At 43.2% G+C, this 19,005-nt stretch overlaps 1 protein-coding gene across 3 annotated transcripts in view; it reads right to left on the bottom strand.

Moving 5' to 3' along the window:
• The window catches only part of LOC125457866 (transcription factor Dp-2-like), a 208,649-nt gene that overhangs the window by 150,197 nt on the left and 39,447 nt on the right, over positions 1-19,005 (bottom strand). For all 3 annotated transcript variants that reach the window (XM_048542576.2, XM_048542575.2, XM_048542577.2), the window contains exon 3: positions 6,269-6,335. In XM_048542576.2, the coding sequence (XP_048398533.1) occupies positions 6,269-6,335 (67 nt within the window). The remainder of the gene's footprint in view (positions 1-6,268; positions 6,336-19,005) is intronic.

Raw genomic sequence — 19,005 nt, 5'->3', positions numbered from 1 at the left:
AAATATCAGGAATGATTCATGAATGGTACAACACACAAAAAATGAATTTTTATCATCCTCCTCGGCCTCCACCAATCAGCAAATGAAGGGAGAATGACCAATTAGACTGGCAGACTCACAACCATCCATCTGCAACTCAATCACGAATCTTAGACATACAGGTACATTTTCGGAACCTGGATTCCAGGTTAGCAACTTCCAACAGCTATTGTCCCAAGATACAAGATTTTCATCTGTGTAATTAACATCTGACTTTTGCAAAATGGAGTTCCTCAACGTAGTGTCCCAGGCCCAACCATCTTCAGCTGCTTCATCAAAGACCTTCCCTCCATCATAAGGTCAGAAGTGGGGATGTTCACCGATGATTGCACAATGTTCAACACCATCGTGACTCCTCAGATACTGAAGCAGTCCATGTTCACATGCAACAAGATTTGGACAATATCCAGGCTTGGGCTGACAAGTGGCAAGTGACATTCACACCACACAAATGCCAGGCTATGACCATCACCAATAACAGACAATCTAGCCACTGCCCCTTCACATTCAATGGTATTATAATCACTGTATCCCTCACTATCATCATCCTGGATGTTATCATTGACCAGAAGCTAGGAATACTGCGGTGAGTAACTCACCTCCTGACTCCTCAAAGCCTGTCTACAATCTACAAGATATAAGTCAGGAGTGTGATGAAATACTCCCCACTTGCCTGGATGAATTCAACCCCGACAACACTCAATTTTGACACCATCTAGGTCAAAGCAGACTGCTTGATTGGCACCACATCCACAAGCATCCACTCCCTCCATCACCGACGCTGAGTAACAGCAGTGTGTAGTATCTACAAGGCGCACTGCAGAAATTCACCAAAGACCCTCAGACCACTTCATCTTGGACTCTGAAGTCCTACTCCAGAATCTTGAGCACATAATCTAGGCTGACATTTTAGTGCAGCATTAAAAGGAATGCTACGTTGTCAAAGATGAGATGTTGAAAGGCTTTCTTTCTCAAATGGATATTAAACATGCCGTGGCACAATATTCAAAACTGCAAGAGGAGATCACCTGAAACAACTTCATTAAAAGCAGATTATTTGGTCACTATCTCACTATTGCTTGTGGAATTTGCTGAATGTAATTTAGTCACTGTATTTCCCTAACTCATAAAAGCAACTTTTTGTGTGAAATATACTTCACTGGCAGTACCTAAGGATGTGAAAGTTAGATATGATTGTAAACTTGTCCTTTCCTTCTACACTTCAATCATTTGCATACATTTATTTATTTCTCCATTCTTTTCTTTAAGCTATTTCCAATGTTAAGTTATATCTCTCACCTCTGCCCACTCCTAATTTTATTGTCATTTGTCCCAAGTAAGGGACCCCTACTTGCATCTTCCCATCAATGGCACCTGCTTCTCAAGGGTAAACTAACGTTTCACCAGTCAGTGATATTGCTCTCAATTGTCTTTTCCCTTCATAAATGTATATTTATTGGTAAAATCCATACCCTGAGATTTTCTGTCACTGCTTTATCTATTAAACCTAAGAGTTTATTTTATTGACGAATAATAACACCTATTCTTTTGTGTGTACTGCCTCTCAAGTCCCAATTCACAGTCATGTAATTCCTAATATCCCTAAATCACACTGCCTGTTTATCATTCAACTAACAATAACTTACTTTAAGCATTGATGACTTACTTATATAGGTGATCGCTGTATGAACTTGTAAACATCAAACATGTTTCTGGATGCTGGTAAAGACCCTGCATAAAACCAACCAAGGCATTGATAGAAATCTAGGATTTTCCTCACAGGATATTGGGTTCTTATACATTCACTGTAACAAGCAGGAGAGAACTTGGTTTAATGTGTTTTTTGACTATAGACTATATTCCTCATGGCAAAATCTTGGTGTAGCTTATAAGCACTGATCTTAATTTGAGGCTTGAATGAGCAAATGTCCGATTCCAAGTGGGATTGGCATTTACTGAGCAAAGTAGTTCCCCAACACAAAAATCAAGCAGCGAATTTATAGCAGTAATCTTAATCTCTTCATTAAACAGACCATTAGAACGGCTCAGTTTAATTATAAACACTGTCAGTTAACGCCAACAACGAATCAATCGTATATTTACTAAGATGCTAACTTAATCACAAGATCCGTTAAAAGAGTCACGGAAATCTTTCACACCAAAGCTCAAATGATTTGAGTCATAGCTGTACCAGCACATTAGAATTCTAACTACTGTTATCGTAACAGATGACTCAGACACCTTTAGTACCTCACTCGATTTATTGATGCTTCTCTGTAAAGATGATTGTACACTTTAGCTGCTTTTTAGTTTCAAGATACAAGCAATTGGCTTAGCAAAAGAAGACAAAGAGCAGGGATAATATGCCAGCACTCCAGCTGGCAAAATGTGACTACTGGAGTCCGAGAAGGATCCACGATGGGCGTCACAACTATTCATGATAGTGAGTGTTAGCGGCTGAGCAGGTATTGACCCTGTTTCTACAAGATCAGGGTTCAAATCCCAATCTGGATCCCCGTGGCCTCGAAGCTACTGCCTAAGATGTGGTTCAGACGGGTTGATAATCAGCCCGCTAATCCTCCCAATCGTTCCTCATTATTTCCCAAAACTAAATAAAAATTTGAAGATACATAACAAGACTATTCACTTTATTCATGAACAAATTAGGTGATGGGAGAGAAAGTCACATATCCTAATTTACTGATCTCACTGTAGGTAAATGTTAATGTGACATCATCCACTTGGTATCTAAAAGGACAGAACAAGATATTAATGAATTGAGAAAAAAAACTAGAAACAACAGGAGGTCCAGAGGTCTGGTGTTCATAAACAGGCTTATAGACAAAAAGGCAATATATCCAAAGGAATAGCATACAGCAGAGTAAAGTCATGCTCCACCTACACAAAATCCTGGTTAGACCCCACAAAATGCTGGAATTCCCTTCCTGATGACAGTGGGGTATCCTTACATCACCAGGGCTGTAGTGGTTCAAGCAGACAGCTCATCACCGCCACCTTCTCACGGGCAACTAGGGATGGTCAACAAATATTGCTCGAACCAATGATGCCCACATCCCACGAATGAGTTGTTTTAAAAAGGAGTACAGCCAGTGGATCTGGGTACCAAACTTTAGGAAGAATATATCTGCCTTGGCAGGAATGCAGAGGAGATTTACTGAAAAGGTTATACATACTCCAACGGCTAAGCTGTGACAATTTATAGATTTTTTTCAGCCAAAGGTATTAAAGGAATATGAGACAAAGGAATCAAATAGAAGATGAGGCAGATCTCACTACCCAGTGGAACAGGGTTAAGAGATTACATTACCTATTCCTGTTCCTCTGATATTGAGCAATGTAACCAGTGTGAAATGTGAAGCAGGGTTGAAAATATTAGTTGTAAACAATGTCCATTTTTATATTCACCCAGTGCCATTCACAGTAAATTCTTCTTTGATGGTTTGTCTTTAATCAGTTTTGGTCTCTTGGACCCTGGGTCCTGCCTATTTTTAGCACTTTTGCCTCAATCAGTGGACAAAGCCTAAAGTGAACATTAAGGTCCGTTCCACCTGTAGAATAAAGGTACGTGCAATTAATGGGAACACGGATTTAAACCTCAAGTGCTGACAGGATCTGTAATCACAAAGACAAAAATCCTTCGGAATATTTTTAATTCCGTTTCTATCTTTCAGTCTTGTTGAAACATCCAACATTTTCATTCTGTAGTGTAGCGATCCAGGCCACGGCAGAATTCATAGAATCAGTGACTCCCTACAGTGTGGAAACAGGCCGCCTGGCCTAACAAATCCACACCAGCCCTCAGAGTATCCCACCCAGACCCATCCCCCTACAACCCATCTAACCTACACACCCCTGAACACTACAGGCAATTTAGCACGCCCAATCCACCTATGCTGCACATCTTCGGACTGTGGGAGGAAACACAGAGCACCCGGAGGAAACCCACACAGACACGGGGAGAATGTGCAAACTCCACACAGACAGTCGCCGAGGATTGAATTGAACCTGGGTCCCTGGCGCTGTGCAGCAGCAGAGCTAAGCACTGAGCCACCATGCTATGCCAATTATCTGCCCATATATGTAGCTATATTAAGAAACAGCATTTACACTCATGTGCAAGTTAAAGGAATATACTTGCACCAGAATTTGGGTGTGCAGAGTCAGGAGAGTTAGACTGGGTGCATGACCTGCTTCCAGACACCATATGAACAAGGAAGAAGAACAGGCCACTCGCCCTTCCAGCCTCCTCTTCCATTCAATGAGTGTGGCCGATCTGATTTTAACTCTACATTTCCCCAATAATCTTTCATCCCCGTGATGATCAAGAATTATCTCCATTTGCATTTAAAATATTTACAAATTCCAAATCGATTGCCTTCCAATGAAAAATAGTTAATGAGTTTATGCAATTCTTGCACATATTCATGTTTACTTCTAAACATTCCAAAGGTCATCTGACCACTTCCAAATGTGTCTCAGTACCCTATCTAAAGGGTTACCTATCTTCTCCACAGGGGTACCTTGTCTATCCAAAGAAATCCACAAGTCAGATCTACTCTTACCGAGTCTTCTGTCAGATTTCACACTGTTGGGCTACATTTTTATAGGAATCACATAGCAGCAGAGACAGACATTGATGTAAATGGCCAGCTGCAATGGTGAACCAGGTAAGCCCTCACCGAAAATGGCAATTGCCAGATTGAGACTTGCAATTTCCTGACTCATCTGCCATCCTCATCAGAGAGGCTTTACTTTGTGGCAAAAATCCAGGTCAAAAGCTACTATCTGGTTTTAGTGAAAGCAAATGTTGACGCATTTCCAGAAAATAGTAGGGTAGACTTTTCATTTTAGAAAGGCGCTCAGAGCACATGGATAATTATAACACTTAATGCTTCTCTGAGATTAAATGCTGAGAGCTTGTCATGATAACTTATCTTCAATTTACACTGTTGATATAAAATTTGCAATAACTTGCTGCTGTAAATCAGCATCTAGGAAAGAGTAGATTGCTGCTCCCTGATAGATCAGTGGAGTTCTTTGGGAACTTTGCTTATCAACACAGCAACGGCCATTTGTGGAAACGGGCTAAGTAGCAGAAATGAATTTGTCTGATCTTTGTGTATGCAGTCAGCTTGCTGTCAACTCATACAGTTAGAATGGAGGTAATCTATAAAAGGAAGAGCCATATTAGCACAGTTATTACTGACTGGTCAAATTTGCCAAATTTAGGGTAGAATGGAGGGACTGAGCTGTACCCACATTAGCACTCAGTTTCTGCAGGTTGCCTACTGGAATCTATTCATACAAACTTTAACCATTTATGTCAGTGTGAGTGCTATATGCACAGAGCAACAGTAACATGTGTGTTAGTATAATGGGTCACTTGGACATGCTGCCAGCCTCGGCCCAGCATGTGCTAGAGAGCCAGAACAGGAGGCTCTTTGGCCCATCAGTTCTGTTGGAGCAATGCAGAACTAATTGTACTAATAAAATGAAACCCCAAGAACTGCGGATGCTGGAAACAGGGTCAGAACAGATTCCAAGGAAGGGTCGCTGGTCCCAAAATGTTAACTTTGATTTCTCTCCACAATTGCTGCCAGGTGTGCTGAGACTTTCCAGCAATTCCAGTGATCCTACTGCTCCCTGCTTTCTCTATCTCCAGGAAAAGGGTGTAAACAGAGTGAAAGAGGATTGGTGCCAGTCTTATTACCTGGCAGAAACCTCTGATACAAATTTCTGCAGAACAGCCAGCAAATGTCGCTTGACTCCCCTTTTTACATGTTTTAAAGTAATTATGATAAAATGAGAGCATCTACAATGTAATTCATTTGTATACAGCACACTGTTAATTGAAATTGTTGAAGGGTGATGCTTCAATAGGTAAATAGGGCCGCACAGATTAGTGATGCAGAGCTCAACCAGCAGGGTCCTTAATATTCTCAACGAAGTTCAAAACATCTACTAAGTTAAAGGAATCCAATACTTGAGTTGCTTCCAAATAAAATCTAACCTCCACAGAAAGTGGCATTCCTTTGAATTGAGCTCAGAATCACTTCCAAGTGAAAGACACCCCACTAAAGCCAATTACCTACAAATATGACAGACATGTCCTTCATATTACAATTCCTGTCTGTAAATGAATGACCTGCTGAAGATTTCACTCTAAATTCACATAGATTGTGCTTTTATGTGTTCTCCCTGTACTTACCTTTCACTGGGAAAAGGTTCCGGTCTGTGTATCCTTTCAAATCTCCATTGGTGTTAATTATTGCAACCTAAAGGGTGGGATGGAAGATAGAATAGTATATCGTTAGGAATGACATGGTTCTTCGCAAATTCTTTATTAACTCCTCTCAGGGTATTTTTCTGCAATCTGAAATACTAAACAATTTGCACATGAGCTAAATATACTCTCAGCTACATGATTTAAACAAAGTCAGAGACACTGCTGAGACAGAGGATTTCAGAGCTGGAAGAGGTTACAGAAACAGGGAGGGCCAGGCCATTGTAGAATTTGAAATCGAAGACTAAAGTTTTAAAATACAGGATATACCAGACCAGAAGCCAATGTAGGTCAGCAAGAACAGAAGTGTATGGAAATGTGATGTAGTGTTAGTTAGGAAATGACCTTAGAGTTTTGGGTGCGCTTGGGTTGAGAGGGTGCAGCAGAAAAACAATGGTCGATCACACATGTTACAATATTTTACAAAGTTTTGCCGTCCAAATGGTTAATTTGGACAATATTGTTTAAAAGAACACACACATTTCCTAGATCATGCTGTGATAATATACATGGTGCAGGTTTCCTTCGTGGGTGCGGTGTGGGTAGGGGTGGGGCAAGTGGTTGAAGAAAGGAATTTGCAATTTGCAGTCCATGAATTTAAAATGCAGTATATTAAAATCAATAGTACAGCTGCACAAATTCACTTTTCCAAAACAGCAGCACCAATTTACATTCAATAAAGCTTTATGTCCAAATCAATTATATTATCATGTGTTTTGCTACACAAAATTTGGCCAAACCAAAAACTTGTATGCTACAACATATCCAATGCTGTGACATAAAGATATTCCAACTTTAAAGATCATTTTCACTGAGATGTATTTGCTTTTGCACACATGTATCTTTCCATTACAGCAGCTACCAAAATAATTTAGTCAGGTCAGTATTTAGTATCAAAAAGTTACTTAACGCCATTGCATGCATCCACTAATAGGCCCACCCTTGAAACCTCAGAAGTTACCACACGATATAACCTTTGTTCAAGGGTGTATAGTTACAGATTCTTTACCAGTAGAAACTGAAATTTTCTAAATAATACCAATTTATTTGAAAAAAGGTAAGAGGAAACAATATGCACTGGTAGGCAGGTGTGAGCAACGGAAGATATGTCTAGATGCAGCTGGGCTCAGCCTAATGTTAAAAACATGAGTCTTCAGGACATGTAGTTTATAGCTCCTCAAACCCATCATTATAGTGAAGCAAGATTCAAGTTAACAGAGACAATTCCTCCCATGTTTAATTGGTCTGTAAGCAGGACTGAGCAGAAGCCAATTATTTCTCTGAAGAGAACAAGGGAGAGAGCTCTGTTTAGTTCAACATTTTTCAAAGATCTGTTTAGTAGGTAGTACTTAAGTAGCTAAACAGTAATACTGACAGATGTCTACCCTATCATTCAGTGATGGTGCTTGATTCAGCTGAACAGACAGAGAATTACAAGGGAAAACATTCTTTGGGAATAGATGAATGAAGGAACAGATATGCTTCAGTAATAGTTTTAATTTTCAATAAAGTTAACAGTATTGAAGAAAGTTGTCAACTAACCTTACAACTTGGCTCTTTAGTATTAACTGAATCACAAGTACTGGAGCAATTTAGCTGTGGTTAACCTTAATTGCAACTTCCACTGAACTAATGCTTACACAAAAAAAAATTAACCGCTTCACTGGCACAAGCCAATTTGAACAAAATACACTCAGCACAACAGTTTAAGACTTCAGTTTGCACAATTATTTTAACAGCCAATACTTGCAATGGTTCAAGAGGCTAGGTGGTTATAATTCCCGAAATAAGCAACACTGTATAATGTGTGAATGAGATGGTCTTCAGGTCATGTATTGAGATATGTCTAATAAATTTATGGGTGGATTAAAGTGGCTGGACATGTACAATGTGAAAATAAAGGCAAGGCAACCACAAAAGAAAGATTACACTACTGTTCATTTTTTGGCTTTTCTCATTTTTCTCCCAACTTTTCTTCAAAGGTAGTGATAACTATAGTACTTCCAGGGTTGCCAAATGAGATCTTTGTTCTGAAGGTTTTTCTTCACATACAAGCCTAAATAGAAAGCATCAGTAGGCTATTCCACCGGTGAGAAGATGACTATTGATTTAAATCTCAAACTGTTCTATTTAACTGGTTTGCAAAGCGAAATCTGAAGTAGGAAGCAGGTCTTGTTTATTCTCTCCTCACCAGAAGGGTGTTTTTTTAATTCCATTTTTTAAAAATTTACTTGTGGGACATGCGCATTGCTGGCTGGGGTAGCATTTGTTGCCTGTCCCCAGTTGCCCTTGAGAAGGTGGGGGTGAGCTGCCTTCTTGAACTGCTGCAGTCTACCTGCTTTGAGTTAACCTACAATGCCATTAGGGAGGTAATAACACAGAAAGAGTGGCAGTATATTTCTAAGTGAGGATGGTGAGTGGCTCGGAGTGGAATTTGAAAGGGATGGCGTTCCTATGTATTTGCTGCCCTTGCCCTTCTAGACGGAAGTGGACTTGGCTTTGGAAGGCATTAAGGATCTTTGGTGAATTTCTGCAGTGCATCCTCATAACTTGTACACACTGCTGTTACTGAGAATCAGTGATGGAGGGGGATGCTTGTGGATAGAATCATAGAGATGTACAGCATGAAAACAGACCCTTCGGTCCAACTTGTCCATGTTGACCAGATATCCTAAATAAATCTAGCCCCATTTGCCAGCATTTGGCCCATATCCCTCTAAACCCTTCCTATTCATGTACCCATCCAGATACCTTTTAAATGTTGTAATTGTACCAGCCTCCACCACTTCCTCTGGCAGCTCATTCCACACATGCACCACCTTCTGCGTGAAAAAGTTGTTCCTTAGGTCACTTTCAAATCTTTCTCCTCTCACTTTAAACTTATGCCCTCTAATTTTGGACTCCCCCACCCAAGGGAAATCTACCCTATCCTTGCGGCTCATGATTTTATAATCCTCTATAAGGTCACCCCTCAGCCTCTGATGCTCCAGGGACAATAGCCCCAGCTATTCCTATAGCTCAAACCCTCCAACTCTCCAACACTGGCAACATCCTTGTACATCTTTACTGAACCCTTCCAAGTTTCAGAACATCCTTCCTATAACAGGGAGACCAGAGCTGCACAAGTACTCCAAAGAGGCCTAACCATTGTCCTGTACAGCCACAACATGACCTCTCAACTCCTATATGCAATGCACTGTCCAATAAAGCCAAGCGTACCAAGTGCCATCTTCACGCTCCTATATAACTGCAACTCCACTTTCAAGGAACTCTGAACTTCTGAACTATGAAGGTCTTTTTGTTCAGCAACATGCCCCAGTACCTTACAATGTGCTGTTAATCAAGTGGGCCACTTTGTCCTGGAAGGTATCAAGTTTCTTCAGCATTGTTGAGCTGAACCCATCCAGGCAAGTGGGGAGTATTTCAGCACACCCCTAGCTTGTGCCTTCTAGGTGGCAGACTTTGGGGAGTCAGGAGGTGAGTTACATCTCACAATATTCTAAGTCATTGTGTCTAAGGGCCAAATCCGGTTGAGGTTTTGGACAATGATAATCCCCTGGATGTTGATGGTAAGGATAGTAACACCATTGAATGTCAAGGGACAGTGGTTAGATTATTTCTTATTGGAGATCATCGTGGCCTGGCATTTGCGTAGTGTGAATGTTACTTGCCACCTGCCAGCCCCAGCCTAGATATTGTTTAGATATTGCAGCATTTGAACTGGAGTTGCTTTGGTATCTGAGGAGTCACGACTGGTGAACATTGTGTAATCATTGGTGAACATCCCCACTTCTGACCTTATGATGGAGGGAAGGTCATTGATGAAGCAGCTGAAGATGGTTGGGCCTAAGACACTAGCCTGACGAACTCCTGCAGAGATGTCCTGGAGCTGACATGACTGACTGACCACGAACAAACACGATCATCTTCCTATGTGCCACTGGGACTCCACCCAGCAGGCAGTTTGCCCCTGGTACCCAGTGATTTCAGTTATGCCAGGGCTCCTCGATACCACACTCTGTCGAATGTAGCCTTGATGTCAAGGGCTGTCATTCTCACCTCATCTCTGGAATTCAGCTCTTTTGTCCATGCTTGAACCAAGCCTGCAATGAAGTCAGGAGCTGAATGGCCCTGGCGGAACCCAAACTGGGTGCTGCTGAGCAGCTTGTTAGTACGACTGACGTCACCTTCCATCGCTTTACTGATAATTGAGAGTAGACTGATAGGGCAGTAATTGGCCAGGTTGGATTTGTCCTGCTGAGAGTATACTGGGCATGCCTGGTCAATTTTCTACATTGTTGGGTAGACGTCAGTGTTGTAACTGTGCTGGAACAGTTTGGCTCGGGGTGCGGCAAGCTCTGGAGCTCAAATCTTCTGTATTATTGCCGGGATGTTAAGTGGGTCCATGGTCTTTGCAGGATCTGGTGCTTCCAACCCTTTCTTGATATCTGGCAGAGTGAACCAAATTGGCAGAAGACAGGGATCTGTAATGCTGGGGACCACTGGAGGAGACTGAGCTGGATCACCCAATCGGCACTTCTGGCTGAAGATTGCTGCGAATGCTTCAGCCTTACCTTTCGCACTGATGTGCTGGGCTCTTCCATCATTGAGGATGGGGATATTTGTGGAGCCTCCTCCTTCAGTAAGTTGTTTAATTGTCCACCACCATTCACACTGGATGTGACAGGACTGCAGAGCTTAGATCAGATCCACTGGTTATGGTCTCACTTAGCTCTGTCTATCACTTGCTGTTTATGTTTAGTACCTTCATCAGGTTGTCAACTCATGTTTAAGTATTCCTGGTCCTGCTTCCTGCCCTCCTGCACTGTCCATTGAACCAGGGTTGATCCCCTGGCTTGATGGTAATGGTTGAGTGGGGGATATAGAACATAGAACATAGAACAGTACAGCACAGAACAGGCCCTTCAGCCCACAATGTTGTGCCGACCATTGATCCTCATGTATGCACCCTCAAATTTCTGTGACCATATGCATGTCCAGCAGTCTCTTAAATGACCCCAATGACCTTGCTTCCACAACTGCTGCTGGCAACGCATTCCATGCTCTCACAACTCTCTGCGTAAAGAACCTGCCTCTGACATCCCCTCGATACTTTCCACCAACCAGCTTAAAACTATGACCCCTCGTGCTAGCCATTTCTGCCCTGGGAAATAGTCTCTGGCTATCAACTCTATCTATGCCTCTCATTATCTTTTATACCTCAATTAGGTCCCCTCTCCTCCTCCTTTTCTCCAATGAAAAGAGACCGAGCTCAGTCAACCTCTCTTCATAAGATAAGCCCTCCAGTCCAGGCAGCATCCTGGTAAACCTCCTCTGAACCCTCTCCAAAGCATCCACATCTTTCCTATAATAGGGCGCCCAGAACTGGACGCAGTATTCCAAGTGCGGTCTAACCAAAGTTTTATAGAGCTGCAACAAGATCTCACGACTCTTAAACTCAATCCCCCTGTTAATGAAAGCCAAAACACCATATGCTTTCTTAACAACCCTGTCCACTTGGGAGGCCATTTTAAGGGATCTATGTATCTGCACACCAAGATCCCTCTGTTCCTCCACGCTGCCAAGAATCCTATCCTTAATCCTGTACTCAGCTTTCAAATTCGACCTTCCAAAATGCATCACCTCGCATTTATCCAGGTTGAACTCCATCTGCCACCTCTCGGCCCATCTCTGCATCCTGTCAATGTCCCGCTGCAGCCTACAACAGCCCTCTACACTGTCAACGACACCTCCGACCTTTGTGTCGTCTGAAAACTTGCTGACCCATCCTTCAATCCCCTCATCCAAGTCATTAATAAAAATTACAAACAGTAGAGGCCCAAGGACAGAGTCCTGTGGAACCCCACTCACCACTGACTTCCAGGCAGAATATTTTCCTTCTACTACCACTCGCTGCCTTCTGTTGGCCAGCCAATTCTGTATCCAAGCAGCTAAGTTCCCCTGTATCCCATTCCTCCTGACCTTCTGAATGAGCCTACCATGGGGAACCTTATCAAATGCCTTACTGAAGTCCATATACACCACATCCACAGCTCGACCCTCATCAACCAAATATGTCGGGCCATGAGGTTACCGATTGTGCTGGAGTACAGTTCTGCTGCTGTTGTTGACCCACAGCACTACCTGAATGCCCAATCTCCAGCTGTAATGGGATGAGGCCAATCCAAAGACTCCTACTGATCCACTCTGTTCGGCAAAATGTAGTGCAGCCCCTGGAGTAGGTATGATGGCCAAAGGCCCAGGAGAATGCGGCAAGAGTATCTGTGTCTAATTCCCACTAGTGGGAATGTGGTCTGGAGTATAGTTGTGGTGGAGGGGGAAAAGACAGAGAATAAAAGAGACCACAAATAAATCCTGCCCAGTGGCTGTGAAAAATTAGGCTCATTCATGAGACACTTGAAGCCAGTTATGGCCGAAACGACTGAGTTGGTAGGATTTCTGCCTGACTTTTTGTGGAGCTGGCTTCAAGAAGGACGAAGATATCAGAAGGAGAGACCCTGGAATACATTCTGCACTTCCCATACCATGGCAACCAGCACTGGTGAAATGACAACAATCTCAATTTCATGGAGAGATCTCAATGTCATCAAAACAAAAGAAATGATCATTGACTTCAGGAAGAAAGGAGGACACGACCCCATCTACATCAACAGAGATGAGGTGGACAGGATCAGGAGCATCAAGTTCCCAGGAGTGACGATCACCAACGTACTGTCTTGGATCTTCCAGGTAGATGCAACAGTCAAGGCGGCACAACAACATCTCTTCTTCTTCTGGAGGCTTAGGAAATTTGGCAGGTCTATTAAGGACCTTCATCAACTTTTATAGATGCATCATAGAAAGCATTCTATCTGGGTGCATCATGGCTTGGTACAGCGACCGCTCTGCCCAGGTCGGTAACAAACTACAGAAGGTGATGTGCACAGCCCAGGCCATCGTGGAAGCCAACCTTCCATCCATGGACTCCACTTACACTTCTCGTTGCTGCAGAAAGGCTGCCAACATCATCAAAGACCACTCCCATCCTAGTAACACTCTCTTCTAACCTCTTACATCAGGTCGAAGATACAGAAGCTTGATACATGTACCATCAGGTTCAAGAACAGCTTCTTCCCCGCTGTTATTAGACTGATGAATGGACCTCTCTAACTTCAAATCCAACGTTGATCTTCCTTTTGTGCATCTCCTGTGTAGCTATAACCTTGTAGTCCTCTCTCCATCTAAACGACACTTGTTTTCTATGATCTGCCCGTATTACTTTTCACTGTTTGTGAGTATTTGTGACGACAATAAATCAAATCGAATCTTTTAAAAGATTCAACGCTGCATCGGCCATGCCAGCTCACAGCTGGACAAGCTACAACAAGTGGTTAGTTGGCAAGACAGATTTCTGCAAGTCATCTGAAGCCCTGGTATATTAAGCTGTTGTCATCAGCACACTCTTATACTGCAAATGAAACCTGAACCATGCATCAGTGACATATAAATATGCTAGAGAAATTCCACTAAGAATGCCCATGTCACATCCCAGGTTTCAATAGGAAGACAGTCAAACAATACTGAATAGGCTTCAATAATCTTTCATTGACTGCAAAGTGCTATGGGATGTCTTGAGATTGTTGAAAATTTGAAAAGAGTGAACCAAATAAAAAACCTTCCCATAAGGAGAAACCGTGGGCGAAGTCTTAATCGGATGGATGAAGCTCCCAACTCCAGACTGGCGGAGGGTGTCATTTATGCTCACGTGTTGAGAACCTGTAACACCCACAAGTACAATGCAAATTAGACACATGCCCACTTACAATTACACAGTGGGGTTGTGCAGTAAGTGTCGTCCTGCCATCAAATGACACAATTTCAGGTTGGGCAGGCCTCTTCTCTCTGCAGTCAGAGCAAATGTCTAGTTACAGATTCTCTAGCTGCAAGACCAATTAGAACTTGTATTTTAAAATCACAGTCTCTCACTTCCATGATTCTTCGGGCAAATAATCTTCTTGGACCCCAATCTCTCCAATGCCTGTTCTACCTTTCGGTTAAAGTCAAAATGCCTGCAAACAAATGAAGTGTGGCCTCAGGGCTCAAAAATGCTTCCTTGCAGGTTCTCCTGGGAATGATGGGAGGTGGTCTTTTCAAGGGATTGGCCATTGGAGACTCTTCTAATTGACCAAAGCAGCTTGGAAGGAGATCAGAGAGAAAGTGAGCAGCCACGTCTTGTACCTGTAGCTTGAAAGGCTGACCTACCAATCCTCTGATCAGTTTCGGCAAGTGGCAATGTGGCATAGCATCAAAGGACCTCTCAAGAGGGTATCAAGTGAAGAGATTCTGTAAATGGAGATTGGGACCCAGGAGGGAATGCCACTTAACTAAAGACCCCTGCTTGCCTAAATTTGTACTCTTACAGGCCCGTGTTAAATACTGCCTCATTTACTGGACTCACAATATGCCTAACAGGGCAAACTATTCTAACAAAGAAGTATAAAATAATTTCCAATTAAATAGTGTCTTTAATATACAAAAACAACCCAAGGTATTCCACAGGAATATTATCAAACAGAACGTGACACTGAGTAACTAAAAAATATGAGAATGGGTAGCCAGGACCAGAGTTAGAAAGAGAGTTATTGAGGAGTATAGATAGAAGTAGTGATAGCAAGATTTAGGGAAAGAATTCCACGAACACAGCTGAAATCACAAGCTGTCAATGGTCAAAACATGCATTCTAGTGACATATAAATGTTTCAGTCACTTAGAATCATGGTAGAATTATTGAGCAGTTATGGTCCAAAAGAAGGCCTTGTAATCTGTCAAAGCAGTGCTAGCCCTCTGTAATTTAGTTGATCTCACTTCTCCATCCTGTCCCCATTACCTGGCAATTTCACTCCCTTCAGGTGCTAATCCAATTCCCTTTTGTACTAGCAGGAGGAGATTAGAGAGGGAGGAAGGGGGAATACCACAATAAAATGAAGGCTCTGTCAACTAATGTACGAACATATGAAATAGAAACAGTAGTAGGGCATTTGACATTCACACCTGCTCCTTCATTCAATACGACCAGAACTGATCTGGCTGGTTTTCAAACTTGCGATGCTATCTCTTCCCCCTCCCCGATGGCCTTTAATCCCTTTGACTTGTATGAATCCATCCACCTGCAAATTTTACAAACCTGTTGCCTGCTTCTGGTTTGTAAGCCATAACTTCACTGAAAATGTGTGAACAACATCATTTGGAAAAGAAATGGGGAATATTCATGCCTGAAATTATTCAGTTAGTATATTTTCATTAGAGTTGTGGGCTTTGAATTTTCCTTAAATGAAAGTAATTTCTTTAAAAAAGTCATTCTTTGGGATATGAATATTGGTAGGTATTAACTGTCCACACCTAAATGTACTTGACCAGGTCATTCCTGTGATGATACTCCACCAATGCTGTAACAAGAGTTCCAGAATATTAATCTGGTGCTAATTAAGAACCTGGCATAGGTCCAACACAAAGTGTGGAGCTGGATGAACACAGCAGGCCAAGCAGCATCTCAGGAGCACAAAAGCTGACGTTTCGGGCCTAGACCCTTCATCAGAGAGCAGGGTCTAGGCCCGAAACATCAGCTTTTGTGCTCCTGAGATGCTGCTGGGCCTGCTGTGTTCATCCAGCTCCACACTTTGTTATCTTGGATTCTCCAGCATCTGCAGTTCCCATTATCACTCATAGGTCCAACACAAACTTGTGTGAAGCTTGAAGGTAACTTCGAGGTGATGCTGTCCCTTTACTTCTGATACAGAAGGTGAAATCACATGGGATCCATGCTGAGCTGGTAAGAACTAGTTTAGTCATAGAAATGGAGGTGCCAGTGTTGGTCGGGGGTGGTCAAAGTAAAAAAATCACGCGATGCCAGGTTATAGTCTAACTGGTTTATTTGGAAGCACAAGCCTTCGGAGTGTCACTCCTTCTTCAGGTGTTAGTGGGAGAGGTGGCACGAGACACAGAGTTTACAACCAAAAGATCAAAGGATTATAGAACTGATGCGAATGTGTTGAACAAACCTAAGATGGCTGTTAAATCTTTAATCAGTCAGAAAGGATTAATATGCATGTCCCAGAATTCCTTTCAAATCATTGCCCTGAGATAACTAAAGGTATTATCAATTCCCTCAGTATACCAAAGGTGACATCTCGGGTCAGAAAATGCATTTAGGTGTGAGGCCTTGTTTACAACCTGGCCGTGTATCAACTTGGAGTCAGATTGGTTTTATTTGCAAAGTAGGAATTTATAAAATGCCACAAATGACTGTCAACAAACTGTGTGCTTTTTGAACAAAATATAATGTATCTGCAAATGCAAATTCACCACATAGATTTATGTGTTGTGTGTGTGTATGTGTGTGGGGGAGTGTGTGTGTGTGTGGGAGTGTGTGTGTGTGTGTGTGTGTGTGTGTGGGGGGGGGGTGTTGTGTGTGTGGGGGGGGGTGGGGTGTGTGTGTGGGGGGGGTTGTATGTGTATGTGCCCATGAGCATGTGTGTGCGTATGTGTGTGTGAGCACATGAGCATGTGTGTGCCTGCGCGCATGTGAGCATGTGTGTGTGTACACGTGCTTGTGTGTTTGTGCGCGCGCGTGTGTGTGAGAGTATATAAGTGTGGTTTGGTCACATGGGAAGTTCGGAGTTACAGGGATAGGGTATGGGGGAAGAGTCTGGATGGGATGCTCTTTGGAGGGTCAGTATGAACTTGATGAGCTGAATGGCCTGTTTCCACACTGTAAGGATTCTATGATGATATTCTATGCCGATCTTCGGTTTATTCAACACATTCGCATTCCATGACCCTTTGATCTTTTGCCTATAAATTCTGCATCTGATGCCACCTCTCTGTTGAAGAAGGAGCAAGACTCCTAAAGAAGGCTTCTTCAAATAAACTTGTTGGACTAGAACCTGGTGTCATGTGATTGTTGACTTTGGTTATAGAAGGCACAGAGTAGTAATGGAAGGGTGTTTTTTTTGACTAAAAATCTGTGACTAGTGATGTGCCACAGGAATTAGCGTCAGGATTCCTTTTGTTTGTAATGGAATGTAGGTGGTTTGATAAGTTACAGATTGTGAGAACTGCCAGTACTGGAATTTGAGATAACACATTGTGGAGCTAGAGGAATACAGCAGCCAGGCAGCGTCCGAGGAGCAGGAAAGCTGACGTTTCAGGTCAGGATCCATCTTCAGAAACAGGGGAGAGGGAAGGGGGCCCTGGAATAAATAGAGAGAGGAGGGGTGGGGCTGGGGTATGTCGGTGGGATGGTGATAGGTGAGTGCAGGTAGGGAGTGGTGGGGATTGGTCAGTGAGGTGGGATGAGCGGATAGATAGGAGAGAAGACGGGCAGGTCAAGGAGATGGGGATGATGGGGGCTGCAGAAGGTAGGTGGGATGCGGATAGGTGAGTGCAGGTAGGCAGTGGAGGGGATAGTTTGCAAACAAACAACACAAAGACCAGAGGAGCTGCAGACAATGAGGAGGATTGCCAGCGGATACAGCAGGATATCGATAGGCAGGAGACTTGGGTGGAGAAATGGCATATGAAACATAATCTGGATAAATGCAAGGTGGTGCATTCTGGGAGGTCTAAGCAGGAAGGAAGTATACAGTAGACAGGAAAGCCCTTAGAAATGTTAACACACACAGGGAGCCAGGCCTACCGGCCCGCAGTTCCACAAAAGTGGCAACAGAAGTGGATAAGGCGGTCAAGAAGACATGTGGCATGCTTGCCTTCATTAGTTGGGATACAGAGTTGAAAAACTGGCAGGTAATGTTGTAACTAGTTAGGGTTCATGTAGAACACACTACAAGGAGGATGCGGAGGCTTTGGAAAGGGAACAGGAATGGTTTACCAAAATGTCACCTAACGATTGTATCGGTGCTGCCTTGTGCTCCCATGAGGAGCTTGAACAGTTCATCAACTTTACCAACACCTTTCACACCAACCTCAAATTCACCTGGGTCATCTGCGAAACCTCCCTTCCTTTCCCGGGCGTCTCTGTCTCCGTATCCGGTAACTGTCTGAGCACTGACATCGATTTTAAACCCACTGACTCCCACAGCCACCGAGACTACACCTCCACTCACCCACTCTCCTGCAAGACCGCAATCCCCTACTGCCAATTCCTCCACCACCACTACATTTGCTCCCCAAATGGGGCATTCCACGCCCACTTCCATCCCAGATGTCCTCCTATTTGAAGGACTGCAGCATCACCCCTCCGGTGATCAAAAGTGCCCCCAATTGCATTTCTTACATTTCCCACACTTCTGCCCTAAAACCTCCTCCTCCTAAAAATAGAATCCCCCTTGTCCTCACATATCACCCCACTAACCTCTGCATCCAACGTATCAATCTCCGCCACTTCCGCCCCCTGCAATCCGACCCCACAACCAAAGAGATATTTCCCTCCCCAGCCCTATCTGCCTTCAGTCGGGGCTGCTCTCTCCGTGACTCCTTCGCCTGCTCCACACTCCCCAATAGCCCCACCATCCCTGGCACCTTACCCTGCAACTGCAGGAAGTGCTACATCTGCCCCTACACCTGCCCCCTCATCTCCATCCAAGGCCCAAAGCAAAACCTTTCATATTAGACAGGGATTCACCTGTACATCCTCCAACCTGGTA

The sequence above is a fragment of the Stegostoma tigrinum genome, chromosome 14 (genome assembly GCF_030684315.1).
Source record: "Stegostoma tigrinum isolate sSteTig4 chromosome 14, sSteTig4.hap1, whole genome shotgun sequence".
Taxonomy (NCBI): Eukaryota; Metazoa; Chordata; class Chondrichthyes; order Orectolobiformes; family Stegostomatidae; genus Stegostoma; species Stegostoma tigrinum.
The sequence above is the reverse complement of the archived record's forward strand: the minus strand, read 5'-3'. Positions and strand labels throughout refer to the sequence as shown.